At 35.8% G+C, this 14,080-nt stretch overlaps 1 protein-coding gene and 1 long non-coding RNA gene across 2 annotated transcripts; both read right to left on the bottom strand.

The window, feature by feature from the left end:
- Positions 1–3,549: 3,549 nt before the first annotated feature.
- Positions 3,550–5,433, bottom strand: LOC146917451 (uncharacterized). Its single transcript, XR_015015636.1, has 3 exons — positions 4,562–5,433; positions 4,132–4,452; positions 3,550–3,943 (listed from the first exon to the last, which is right to left on the bottom strand). It is a non-coding gene; the product is annotated as an uncharacterized LOC146917451 (long non-coding RNA).
- A 584-nt stretch (positions 5,434–6,017) lies between these two features.
- Positions 6,018–13,002, bottom strand: LOC146917450 (TMV resistance protein N-like). The gene is made up of 5 exons (XM_085719285.1): positions 12,372–13,002; positions 11,013–12,117; positions 10,579–10,866; positions 6,905–7,684; positions 6,018–6,819 (listed from the first exon to the last, which is right to left on the bottom strand). Exons 1-5 carry the CDS (start codon positions 12,878–12,880, stop codon positions 6,196–6,198), a joined length of 3,306 nt encoding a protein of 1,101 aa, XP_085575411.1. The 5' UTR covers positions 12,881–13,002; the 3' UTR covers positions 6,018–6,195.
- Between the last annotated feature and the right edge of the window lie 1,078 nt (positions 13,003–14,080).

Genomic DNA, 14,080 nt, shown 5'->3' with positions numbered 1-14,080 from the left:
TTCATAATGTCGAACCAAACCTTTCTGAAGCTTCTTAAATCGTGTCACGTTTCTGATAAATCGTGACACGTTTTCTTTCTTTGTATTTTCTTCAGTTTTTCTGCTCTTTTGCTGCATAAGTCTCCTTGTGAACTCCATTTTTGTGCTAAAATACATATAAAATTACGTAATGACAAGATGTCATCACAACCCCAAACTTAAACCATTCCTTGTCCTCAAGGAATTTACTTGCAAAGCTGACAATCGACAGTGAAATAACAATTATCTGATCAAGCGTAATTTTATCAGTGGAATTTACTTTCTGAAGCTTCTTAAATCGTGTCACGTTTCTGATAAATCGTGACACGTTTTCTTTCTTTGTATTGTCTTCAGTTTTTCTGCTCTTTTGCTGCATAAGTCTCCTTGTGAACTCCATTTTTGTGCTAAAATACATATAAAATTACGTAATGACAATGGTGGAGGTAGAGGTAATGTTATTTTTGCGTGCTGTTATTTTTGCTAAAATCTTGTGACAGTTAAAGCATTCAGACTTTGACTTCTTACCACTCTTTCTCCGGTTACCTCTACCTCCACCATTCCCTCTTGAGGAATGGTAAAAATCGGGGCCCGATTTTGCGTGCTGTTATTTTTCAGAAACGTATTTTTAGGGCCAGATTTGGTACAATTTTATGGGAGTTTCTTTTACTATAAATATAGGCATTGTATCAGTGTAAACCTTGAGATAGAGGGGGCTGAAACAAGGGTTTAGAAAGGCAACAACAAAACTAGGGTTTGTATAGAGTTTGTCTCTTTGGAACAAACACTAGGTTTTGAGGGTTGATTCACCTTGGGAAACACTATTAGGATTGAGTCTCTTGGTTACGGGAAGAGGCTGGGTTTTGGGTAGAATTAGGCGGGAGACTTATTCTTGTAACCCATTGAAATCTCTTTGTAACGTTACTCATCATATAGTGGAACGGAGGGCTGCTCTCTCCCCCAGACTAGGTCAATTTGGACCGAACTGGGTAAACAGATTCTTTGTGTTCTCTCTTCTCTTTTTATCTCACTGTTGTTTTCTACTTTTGGCTTGTGATTATAACTGTTCCATACACTTTGATTTTGGTTGCTTAATTATCCATTGCTCCACACATCAAGTTGTTATTGGTGTGAGTTTTTCATCGAATCCGCAACAATTGGCGCCCACCGTGGGGCAAGGGTCAAAGGATAATCAAGTACCATGGGTTCAAAGTGGGATATTGAGAAGTTTACCGGAGATAACGATTTTGGGTTATGGAAGGTAAAGATGGAAGCGGTGTTAATACAACAGAAGTGTGAGAAAGCTTTGAAGGGTGAAGGTTCGTTACCGGTCACCATGTCACGAGCGGAGAAGACCGAGATGATGGACAAGGCCAGGAGTGCCATTTTCTTGTGCCTCGGGGATAAAGTTTTGAGAGAAGTAGCAAAGGAACCAACCGCGGCATCGATGTGGGCAAAGTTGGAATCTTTGTATATGACAAAGTCTTTGGCTCATCGGCAATTCCTAAAGCAACAACTCTACTCATTCAAGATGGTGGAGTCAAAGGCCATCATGGAGCAACTTACAGAGTTCAACAAAATCCTTGATGACTTGGAGAATATTGAGGTGCAACTTGAGGATGAAGATAAAGCTATACTCTTGTTGTGTGCTCTACCGAAATCTTATGAATCGTTCAAAGATACCATGCTCTATGGCAAAGAAGGCGCTGTTACCTTGGAAGAAGTTCAAGCGGCTTTGAGAACCAAGGAGTTGACCAAGTCCAAGGACTTGAGAATTCATGAAAACGGTGAAGGCCTAAGTGTCTCAAGAGGGAATGGTGGAGGTAGAGATAACCGGAGAAAGAGTGGTAAGAAGTCAAAGTCTGAATGCTTTAACTGTCACAAGATGGGTCACTTCATGAAGGATTGTCCGGAGATTAATGGTAACTCCGCACAAATTGTCACTGAGGGTTATGAGGATGCAGGTGCTCTGATGGTGTGGTGTTGTTTGGAGGATGAAGGTGATGTTGGTCACCTTGAGAATGATGCCTAGTGGAGCGGTGATCGTCTGGAGAGACGTTAAACACTCAACATCAGCCTGGAGAGGCGGTGGTAAGAATACTCATGATCAGTCTGGAGAGGCGGAGGCAACAATACTCATGATCTACCTGTTGAGGTGGAGTTTCAAGGTTGAAGATATAGTGGGATGTACGCATTTGCTAGTTGAGGTAGAGTACGCTCAGCTTGAGGTGGAGTTGAACACACCGGTAATGGTACGACTATGGAGGACCTTGGGTGCTATATGGATAGCACAGCTTGCGGGATTACTCTAAAAGAAGGCCAAGGGTGATTGGATGCAAGGAGACCTTCAAGGAAACGGGAGATGTCCTGTGTTGAAGATGTCATGGTGAATGCTTGTGGGACTACCTAAAATACCTAGCGTAGTTAGACTACAAGGACCTTCGAGAAGGCGGAAGACATTCCGAGGGCTGAAGGGATGGGAGGTGTATACTTGTGGATTACTCTAAAAGCCAAGGGTGATTGGGAACAAGTAGATCTTCAAGGAAGCGGGAGATGTCTCGTGTTGAAGAGGTTATGGTAAAGGCTTGTGGAACTACCTAAAATTCCTGGCGTAGTTGGACTGCAAGTATCTTCGAGAAGGCAGAAGACATTCCGATGGCTGAAGAGGTTAGGGTGTAAACTTGTGGAGCTACTTGGTGTAGTGGGAACAAGGGAAAGAGCAGCAAGGTGTTGATGTTAAATGGGCATCATCACTAATTTGAAGTCAAGGTGGAGATTGTTGTGAAAGTGACTCAAAATTGGAGTTTGGAGGCCAAAAATTGATGTTTGCTGAAAGTACAAATCGGGGCCCGAATGGAAAAATCGGGGCCCGATTTTGGCTGTCTTTGAGAGCAGTTTGGTACTGGAAAAATCGGCGCCCGAATGGTAAAAATCGGGGCCCGATTTTGCGTGCTGTTATTTTTCAGAAACGTATTTTTTGGGCCAGATTTGGTACAATTTTATGGGAGTTTCTTTTACTATAAATATAGGCATTGTATCAGTGTAAACCTTGAGATAGAGGGGGCCGAAACAAGGGTTTAGAAAGGCAACAACAAAACTAGGGTTTGTATAGAGTTTGTCTCTTTGGAACAAACACTAGGTTTTGAGGGTTGATTCACCTTGGGAAACACTATTAGGATTGAGTCTCTTGGTTACGGGAAGAGGCTGGGTTTTGGGTAGAATTAGGCGGGAGACTTATTCTTGTAACCCATTGAAATCTCTTTGTAACGTTACTCATCATATAGTGGAACGGAGGGCTGCTCTCTCCCCCAGACTAGGTCAATTTGGACCGAACTGGGTAAACAGATTCTTTGTGTTCTCTCTTCTCTTTTTATTTCGCTGTTGTTTTCTACTTTTGGCTTGTGATTATAACTGTTCCATACACTTTGATTTTGGTTGCTTAATTATCCATTGCTCCACACATCAAGTTGTTATTGGTGTGAGTTTTTCATCGAATCCGCAACACTAATTACCAATTACAATATGTAACAGAGTGTACTTTAGGATTTACTTGTATTGTTGGAGTTCTGTGTTCATTACAAAATAGGCCTACATGACAAGATGATGAGTTGTATTGGATAGCAGTGTAAAACACCTTTACACCATCACTTTCCTTAGTCATTAAACTCCTGTAGTACAAATATGCCTTAATGAGATCACTTGGTGGAATATTTTCATATAGTTTACAAATCTACCAATTTTAATGAAACTTCTATGAGCAATCAAACCCCTTCTAAACAAAGTACAGAATGGTGAATGAACATTAGGGCAACCACCAGCTACACCCTTGGTAACATTCATAACATGCTTTGCAAGACTTGCTCCAATATTCTTGACTTTGTCCTTTAATTCAATGCTCTTTTTGCATCAATTACTCCAACTTTGGTCCCTATAAGAGCACATAAACTTTTCTCAATAACCACTTTAGGCCTCTAAAACAGAGGAAACTTAACATCAACTATAAGAACACATACTGAATGATTGGATTATACAAACAAAAAAAATGATTCTTTTCCTTTATAAAAAGCAAAATTTTTACTTGTTGGAATTCTGTGTTCACTGCACTTGTCTTCATACCTTGAATGATATTGTTGCTGTAGCTCATATTGTGACAAAAATACAGTTGGAAAATGGAAGGCTGAGTAAGAAGTCTCTCATTGAATAAAAATGTGAGTGGGGAACAACATAGGCGATCGACATACTCATTGTCTTAGGGTTTTGAGGTGAAGATGTTGCGCTCAAATTGCTTATGTTATTGCTCATGGCCTAATGGGAGATATCCTCCTATTTTTGCCCATATATCCGCCTATGTGGTGAATGGAAATCATCAACACCATCATCTATTTTTCTTCTGTTTTTATTAGGATTGGTGAATTGAATATCTTCCGTTTTATTATTCTGCTTGAAGACATGGATTCCAATTTCCATAAGGAGGTTCAAATAAGCTTCACTTCATTTTAAAAAAATGATTTTGTCTAATTAATATAAATAAGCTTCACTTGTTTACCTGATGCAATTACATCATTTTTTTGGCCCTTGGACTTGAGTGAAATTATATACTTTAAGGGTTTCACCAAGGATATGACCATACTACCATGCCTGAAATGAAAAAAGGTTAATTTAAGAACTGGTAGAACAACAAATCCTGTTCTGAAGAAAACAGATAAATAAAAACACACTGGAACACAAGCAATTGATCATAGTTTAGCCAATTATGTCTACATCTTCGAGAATATAGTAGCTGCTGTGATTTTATATTATTCAAACTTAAGATGACACCTTACAACTTGAGATTAAATACTACGATCCAATTTACAATTTTATCTTTGAACAACTACACTTGCTCGCGAGTGACTGCACACTTATCCGTAAATATGAGTCAGAACAAAAACTGCTTTTAGTAAATATAAATAAATAGCATCATTAAGTATAAAAAACCATGCAGTAAAGTCTTGCATAAATATCGAATTAGCCAATGGCTCAGATTAAGACTATATATGATGTAAAATCTTTTAGGAATATATCACCAATCCTTCACCAGCCATATCATTGGTAGCACTCATAATATGCTTTGCATGACTGGCTCCAATATTTGTAACTTTATCCTAGAATTCAATGCTCTTTGCAACAGTTACTCCATCTTTGGCAACTATAGGAGCATCAAAACTTTGTTTAATCACCACATTAGACCTCTAAAATAGAGGAAACTTAACATCAGCCAACTCATTTTGAATGATTGAATTATACAAACTCAAAATACACCGGCGTTACAAATCAAATTCAAGCTAATAATAATATAGATATGATTCATTACTTACTATTAAATGTATAGTTGCATTAAAGTACAATATTTGAAATTTAACAAGAAAGGTAAAGTAATCACTCATCATATAAAAATGTAATTTAACAGTTTAAAAGCACTGATTTCACTTTAAAATTCATTTTGCTATAAAATTAAGTGAATTGAAACATACACATGCAAAGGAGAGAAGTGTTAAATCATGTGCAATGCTTTGTAGGACAGTGGAGAGGGATAAGGGTCTAGGGATTACTTTAGTGTCTATTCGTTTAGAAATCTGAGCAACTATATAATTATGTATAAGCTTTTTCTATAACAAATGATACAATAAAGTTAAATTGTTTTCATGAGTTATAAGTTATTTTTATAAGCAATCTTGGACAGCTTATGGACATGTCATTAATATTTTCTATAAACTTTCTCAAACAAACTCAAAAGTGTTTATATAATTAGATAAACTCAAATAAGACAATTTAAAACGGATTATGTGAACTTCTCAATACACAACACTAATGGGGGCTAACCATAGAAATGACAAGTATAATTCTATAATACTACATTTTTCCACTCAATCTTCGAGGGATAGCAATCTATGTATGCATGTAATGAAAGCTATAATTCAGAAGTATTGCATATCATGAAACAAATCATAACTTAAAGTGCAGAGAGTAATCATTTGAAGAACATAAATAATAATGATAATATGTAACATAATAAATAAGCACACAATTAAAATTACATATTTACATTATTTGTGTTAACAACGTGGTCATTAAATTCATCATTCACAATATCATCCAATGAATGATTCCATTTATCTATGCTCTTGTGATTGGCCTGAACTATTGTGAATGGTGGTCGTCTTCATAACCAAGAACATCCTTATCATCATCATCAAGAACATCAATAACATCATAAAAGACATCATCATCAAGAACATCATCAACGTCATAAAAAAAATCACCACCATCATCATTATTTAATTTTATCTTTTCATAAGGATTGGTGAATTGAACATCATCCATGTTATTTTGCTGTTTGAAAAAATGGATTCCAATTTCTGTTAGTGGTTCCATGTTCCAATGTACCTCCTGATGTTCACATATAATCTCTGCATGATTCCAGTCATTTTCTAAATGTATGGAGTCCTTCATGAAGTGATGTTGATCAAGTTGTCTCAGATTTATGTCATACAAATATGTATGATGAGTCGACATTATAAAAAAATGCATATATAGACGATCATATTTATTGCCAATGATGATTAGAATGGGCATTGTGATAAAAAACTTCTTTCCCGTGGGCATTGCTGCAGCTGATTTAGTAGAAAAACAGAGCGCCATGGAAGGAAGCTTGTTACGAAACCAAAAAGAAATTGTATGTCCCATGTTTTGGTGATCAAACCACTCTGGAATCCTCACAAATCCTGAAAAACAAAATTTGGTTCCTCCAGCCTCATGCAGCTCCTGTCAGCCACAAATAAATCATAGAGTAAACAATCTTATAAAATATTAAGTCAAATACAAGGAAAACAAAAAAAATAAAAAAAACCTGATTCAATAGCATGTTTCTGCACATGGAAGTCAATGATTTGCAGTGTTTTGCAGACAATTCTTTTAAATTTGGTGGAATCCCTCTGATTTCTCGAAGGTACTTGCAATTATCCAATGTAAGAGACCATAAAAAGTGAAAATCTTTGATGCATTCTGGAAGAATTGTGAAATTGTTTCCTGATAGGTCTAAAGTTGTCACATTAGCAGACCACATGAAAAGTATTGGAAGAAATTCATCTGACAAGTTGCAATTTCCCAGTTTAATATATTTTGGGCTTGTAAACACCTTAGAACTCAATTTCTCATCCAGTTTGGGCAATATGCAACCATCAACAAAAATGCATGACAGATTTGGCATACTTAAAATGCTACTTGGCAACCTAAGCATTCCATTTCCTATTATAATTAAGTGACTAATCCCCGTGAGATTTTGAAATGAAACAGGCACTTTTTCAATGGAAGTGTCATTCAAATCAATACGTGTTATATTCTTCATCTCTCCTAATATTTCTGGAAAAGTCTTAAGACTCTGACAATATGAAAGCCCCAGTAGTTGAAGAGAGGTCAACTTCAAAGGTGGGAAACTCATAAGCTTGCTGCAACCAAAAGCGTTCAAGATTTCGAGTTTATTCAGTAACCCAACAGATTTGTGAATCTCAATTAAATTATTACAGCCTACAAATGAAAAGATTTCTAAATTTGGGAGATTGGAGACGTCGTGTATCCTTGTTAAAAATTGACATTTGTCTAGATTTAACTCTCTCATATTCACAAACATCTGCAAAATATAAGGCAAAAGAAAAAGAATTAGTGAATGAATGAGTATTCTTATATTTTATAAGACGAGGGACTGGGTGTGACCTTTGAATTTGGATGAGTTAGGCGAAGCATAAGATGGTACCCCTATACGAAAATTTACCAAAAATATAGAAGGACAAAAGAGATGAATCGGAAGATTATTCCACATTTTCATTTGACATTGTGCAAAAAAACACACATGAACCGTAATTCAATGTTTATATTCATAACCCACATTAAAGAGACTTCTTCTTTCTCTTCCTCCAAGAAATCGTTTGAATTTTTACTATTATATCTATAAGGAAAAGAAAAGTATGACTATTTAATAAATCAATGGATTTTGTCAAAAAAAATAAAATAATGGATTGTTTAGGAGAGTATTATTAGAAATCATGGAATCATAGGGAGAGAAGTCATAGATGTAAGCAAGATAGCAAGCATAAGAGTACTCATGAGGGAGATACTCAAAGGAACTCATTAGAGAATGAATAGATTGATAAAAGATGGATATGAGTACAATGGTGAAAGCTATTTATAGAGGTGAGTTAGTGTAACTAACTCCTAACTAACTTGCTTGCTCTCCAAGCTATCTAGATAACTTGCTCTCCAAGTTATCTTCACACTATTATTCTAATAGTCCCCCTCAAACTCAAAATGGGAAAACTCACCAATTTGAGTTTGAAATACAAAGAAAATTACAATTTATTCTTACTGAAGTAACTAAGTAAAATGGAGGGTAAAAACAAGTAAATGGAAATGGAAAAAAAAAATCAGCAAAGCTAATGAAGCCCGGTAATGGCCCAATTGAGAGCATTGAGAAATCTGGACAATCTGTGTAGCAACTTGGAAACACGTTTTAGCTTCTTCTTCTTCTTCCCAAAAATCCTCAACCAGCTTTTCCCAAAAATAACGATTGTGCAGAGCACAATTGTTCAAAAAAACAGCTTATTGAATCATGCTATTGAACCATAAACAACTTATCTCAAAAGCACTTTTCTTGTTTGCTGAAAACAACTTTTCTAAACACGAAATTCAGAAACGCGATTCTTGTGATTATCAGAACACGATTCTGAACTGAATCAAAACCACTTGTAACAAACGTGTTCTTCCGAAAAGCACTTTTCCAAAATCCGATTCAAAATAACTTCTTCAAACACTGCTTATGTAAAGCTTCAGAACAGGAAACAAGAAACGCAATTCGATGCTGTAAACGCAATTTTCTGAAAGTGCTTCTTCAAACTCGACTGATGAATCTGAGATGATTGAAATGCGAATTCAAAAGGTAATTCTGGAAAAGTGATTCTGCAAATTGTATTTCCAAAGCACACTACGCCAAAAACGCAATTCTACTGACACCTGAATTGGCCGTTGTCAACTTCTCAAAATCTCTCAATCTTGCCGGAAAACGGTTATCCAATGACTGATTTGATTCTGGCGAAATTAACAATCAACTACGAATTCTCCCTCTATCCCACGGTATCCACCACAAGCGGAAATGGAGTTGGCGGAGAACGATGAGAACAGAGAACAACAGCGAACACAAGAAAACTCTTCCACCGGGATCAAAATCGACAATTGATTCGTCGTGTAACTTGAAAAACATAAGCTGATTGTTGAAGGTAGAAACCAGTTGCTCAGTCTGTTTTCCGACGAACAACCACGAAGCCAAAAGCTTCACGGCGGCGACGCCATAAACAGAGCTACACGATCTCACCGGTAATGTATCGATGAGAACCTCCGGCGCTGCAGAAACGACAAAATTAGAGGAATGATTCTCCAAGTCAGGTGCAAGAACGTCCAATTTCTCATCTTCTTGCGAATCAACGAACACACAATCGTTTTCTTTGACGATGTTGCAGCAAGGATCGACAATTACGCAAGAAATATCACCAATCTTGATGGAGAATCCATCGAATTTTGGTTCGATTGAAGGAGTAGAAATCAGAATGATTGGAGAATCGAAACTACCGAAAAGGATGCGAGAAGCGGAAGTTTCCTTGATCGCACAAGCAGAAGCAGCGTCATCGGAGTCTTCAACTTCAACAATGTCGGAAGCGGAAGCGGAAGCATCATCATCATCATCTTCCTCCCTTGGGTATCGCTCTGATACCATATTAGAAATCATGGAATCATAGGGAGAGAAGTCATAGATGCAAGCAAGATAGCAAGCATAAGAGTACTCATGAGGGAGATACTCAAAGGAACTCATTAGAGAATGAATAGATTGATAAAAGATGGATATGAGTACAATGGTGAGAGCTATTTATAGAGGTGAGTTAGTGTAACTAACTCCTAACTAACTTGCTTGCTCTCCAAGCTATCTAGATAACTTGCTCTCCAAGTTATCTTCACACTATTATTCTAATAAGTATTATATCTATACGACATTGACACTTATGCTTTTGGAGTTTGCCGAAAGTCAATGACTTGTGTTAACAGAATTGAGATGAAGAGATAAATGATTGACAATTACAAAGAAAAGATATACACATAAACTCGGGTGAAATAATATGAATTTTGACTGCTAAGATATGAGTTAAAAATACTCAAAAATAATTCATACTCTATATCATTATTCTAATTTTAGTTCCCAATTTTGGTTGTAATTAATTGATTTTATTCAATATTTTATTTAATCACATGCATTTATTAATTTTGACTTTAAATTGCCCCTATAATTTTGTTACCAAATATTTTAAATAATATAAAATTCTCATTTAATATATATATATATATATATATATATATATATATATATATATATAAAATAAATTTTTGTGTCTCTAAAAATATAGCTTCTTGGGCTGCTGTTCCCTTTGCCCGTACTCGGGGCCACCCCTGACGAGGGAAAAAAATCATTACATTTACACATACCTTCATTGTGCCATGCAACTCAAATGATATAAAGTCACTTTGCTGTAGTTTGCATATAGAAAGCTTCTTTGGGCAAAAATCAGATGGTATGACCCGTGCAGGATATTTAGGCCATTCCAATACTCTCAAACTGTTAGGAAGATGTTTAGGACCTTTGGAAAATCTACCATTCTTAACAATAAGTGTTTTGAGGTTTTGCATCTTCTTGAGCTCATCTCCCTTCCATTCTATCACCTCTTTCTCAGATAACGGAAATTCCAAATATATAATTTCAATTTGACTTGATCCCTTAAAGTGCATAAAAAAAAACACAAATAAACCAAGATAACAAATAAACCATTCAAGGATAGGTTACAAATTGATATTAATAGTATTGGTAAAAACACAAATAAACCAAGATAACAAAAAAACCATTCATGGACATCAGTATTCACCTTATTTTCTTCTAAGACATGAATTATGTCTTTATGGAACCATAACCTACTACGTCTTCCAGGTTCTTTTGGGGATTCTTGTCGGACAATTTCTTTACCCATTTTCTCTATCAAAGCATGTAGTGTAAGATAGCTCTTCCCCAAGATCTTTATGAGAGATTTTTCAAGCAACACTCTAATTTGATGTTTCATGCAGCAACCATAATGAGCATGAAGTATAGCTTCAATATCTTTCAAACCATATCCTTTAAAGCAGCAAGCGATGTCGAGAAAAACATTCTGCTCATCTTCCTCCAAAGCATCAAAGCTTACTTTAAGTATCTCTTGGATCTTTTTAATGGGAATCCTTTCATACTGATTTAATGCAGATCTCCACTCTCCGATATTCTTTCCAAACAAGTTGGAACCCACTACTTCTATAGCCAATGGAAGGCCAGAAGTATAAGTTACTGCACAGCGTAACACATCGTCGAAATTTGAATCGACCTTGTTATCTTTGAAAGACTTCCACCTTAACAATTCAAGAGCTTCTTTATCATTTAACTTATCTATTTCATATGATGTTTCAATCCCACAACTTTCTAGCAATTGTTTGTCTCGAGTGGTAACGATCACTCTACTACCAGGACCAAACCAATCAAGTCCTCCTGCCAAAACTTGCAATTGCTTCAGTTCGTGAACATCATCTAGAATCAACAGAACCTTCTTTTGGTGAAGCCTTTGCTTTATGATTGTAATTCCCTCGTTGACATCTCCTAACTTAACATCCAACTCAACTAATTTGGAAAGGAGCTTTCCCTGCAGATGCTCTAAACCATATTTAGCTGAATTTTCTCTTACGTCGTGAAGAAAACACAAATCATCAAATTGATCAGCTATGGAATTATAAACTGCTCTGGCAAGTGTTGTTTTTCCCATTCCACCAGTCCCATAGATCCCTAGCATCTGAACTTTACCATTAGATCCAACATCCATAAGTGAATTTACTATTAGGACCCTAAACTCGATACCAACAGGGTAATCAGCAACATATAAAGGAACATGATTGATCTTGTTAGATACATATTTGACTATCTTCTCAATAAACTCATGTTCATAGCCATTCCTATACAATCAAATAAGTTTGAGTAAATACATCACAAATTCACAAACACATCCATTTATTAATAATACTTGTATAAATACAATTCAAATATTGGTTGACATATGTAAGAATAAAACAGACATACAAGTAACTTACACTTGTTAAGAATAAAAATAATTTTTCCTATTTCAACTGTAAGATGAAACGCGTAGGATATAGAAAATTGAAGAAATATGACTTGTGTAAGAATGTAAAACATGAGTGAAGTGGGGTACCTAGGATTGAAATGGTGGCCAGAGAAGTTAGCAGTTTGAGTAAGAGCCATCTTCCAATTCTGCAACCTCTCCATGCTATCTTTGTTATTTTGTAACTTCTCTAAATGATCATCCAGTGATTTACCATAACTTCCCTTGTGATGTCGCACGTCAGAAGGTTCCACATCATAAAAAATCGGCAAAACTAGACGCCTACTTTCCTTGTAGCAGTGAATGATGTGGACAAGTTCGTCCAAGCAAAATGAAGAAGAAGCATAATTTATAGACAAGACGGGAATGAAAATCCTAGACTCTTCAATGGCCTTGAAAAGTGATGGTGTTATTTCGTCACCTCCGTGAAGCTCTCTGTTATCAATGAAGGTGCGAATTCCCTTCTTACAAAGATCTTTGTGGAGATTTCCAGTAAAACCGTAGCGAGTGTCGCTACCCCTAAAACTAAGAAACACATCATAGGTGAATCCATAGGAGAAGGAAGAGGAGGAAGAGATGGATGATTGAAGCATATCCATAAGTAGTAAGAGGAGTGTGAGAAGATAGGAAGAATATGGATGAGTGAATGATATAAATAAAACAAGATTGCAACTGTTAAATAGCAATCTGGTTTCACTCTTGCAATTGTCAAACCTGTTTCCTTTTTTTCTCTCAAAAAAGTGAAAGACTTATTACCCTTTTCCTGTTTTTTCTGTTGGCCAATACACATTAATAAAACCATGCAATAGTGTAAAGGAATTGTATTAGTGTAAAACCATACAACAGTGTTACCATTATTTTTGCTTATGAGACATTTATATTGTATTCCAATGTATTAATTTAATCTGCTTCATTACAAGTTTCAATTAAAAGTTTAGATTCTTTAAAAAAAAAAAAAATATCAAGTTCAGATTACATAATTTTTCATGTTATAGAAATTGAAATTTACCAATTACTATGTGCGAAAGTTCCTATCTACCGTGTGGGGTAGCCAATTCACATCGACATCACTTCCCCATGTCATAGCCAGTTTTTCTTAAAGCAGACAAAATAGAGTGATAGTGGTACTGATTTCTCATAGCCAGTTTTTCTTCATTGAAGTAATCCAAATGATCAAGATTACTCAACGTATAATTGATATACTTCACAAAATGATCAAGATGCTCAACAAGATTCAAAATGAACAAGTCTTTTTTATCTAATTGCAAATCTTAAAGATATATAAATGTAAAACCCCTACATATTATAAGGGAATTGGTGATTTGTTTAGAGAAATTTACATATTATAAGGGAATAAGAAACTGTAACATAAATATTAGTAGGACTAGTATTTAACAAAAAACACAATTTGTAAAAAATAATAAAGGTAAATAAGGAAAAATGAAGGTTCCTTCCTCTAAAATAAATCATATTGTCCTTTGAATCATTGATTTTTGGCATCAAAGCACCAAGGGCGAAGTTTCCTATCCACCGTGTGGGGCAGCCAATTCACAGTAATTGTAGTAGTACTGATTTTCGTAGGTTTTATCACAGAAAGTAATCTTATATTTATAATGATTACTTTAGAGAAATGCTGAATATCCTGACAAAAGAACTCACGAAGAATTCACGGCAGCTAAACTGCACTTAATGTATTTTTACTTAATTCCATGAATGCCCTCCCTTGTATTGTGGGGCCCTCCCTTGTATTGTGGCAGGAGCAAAATTATATGATTGCAAAGCTATCATGATTCCGTCTA

This window comes from Medicago sativa, chromosome 6 (genome assembly GCF_051527215.1).
Source record: "Medicago sativa cultivar Bolivia chromosome 6, Bolivia_mono, whole genome shotgun sequence".
NCBI lineage: Eukaryota > Viridiplantae > Streptophyta > Magnoliopsida > Fabales > Fabaceae > Medicago > Medicago sativa.
The sequence above is the reverse complement of the archived record's forward strand: the minus strand, read 5'-3'. Positions and strand labels throughout refer to the sequence as shown.

Excerpts from the sequence above, each read along its gene's own strand:
- LOC146917450 (XM_085719285.1), bottom strand. The coding sequence starts at position 12,880 with ATGGATATGCTTCAATCATCCATCTCTTCCTCCTCTTCCTTCTCCTAT. Across the intron at positions 12,118-12,371 it reads GGCCACCATTTCAATCCTAG|GAATGGCTATGAACATGAGT; the intron begins GTACCCCACTTC and ends TTGATTGTATAG. Across the intron at positions 10,867-11,012 it reads ATGTCTTAGAAGAAAATAAG|GGATCAAGTCAAATTGAAAT; the intron begins GTGAATACTGAT and ends ATGCACTTTAAG.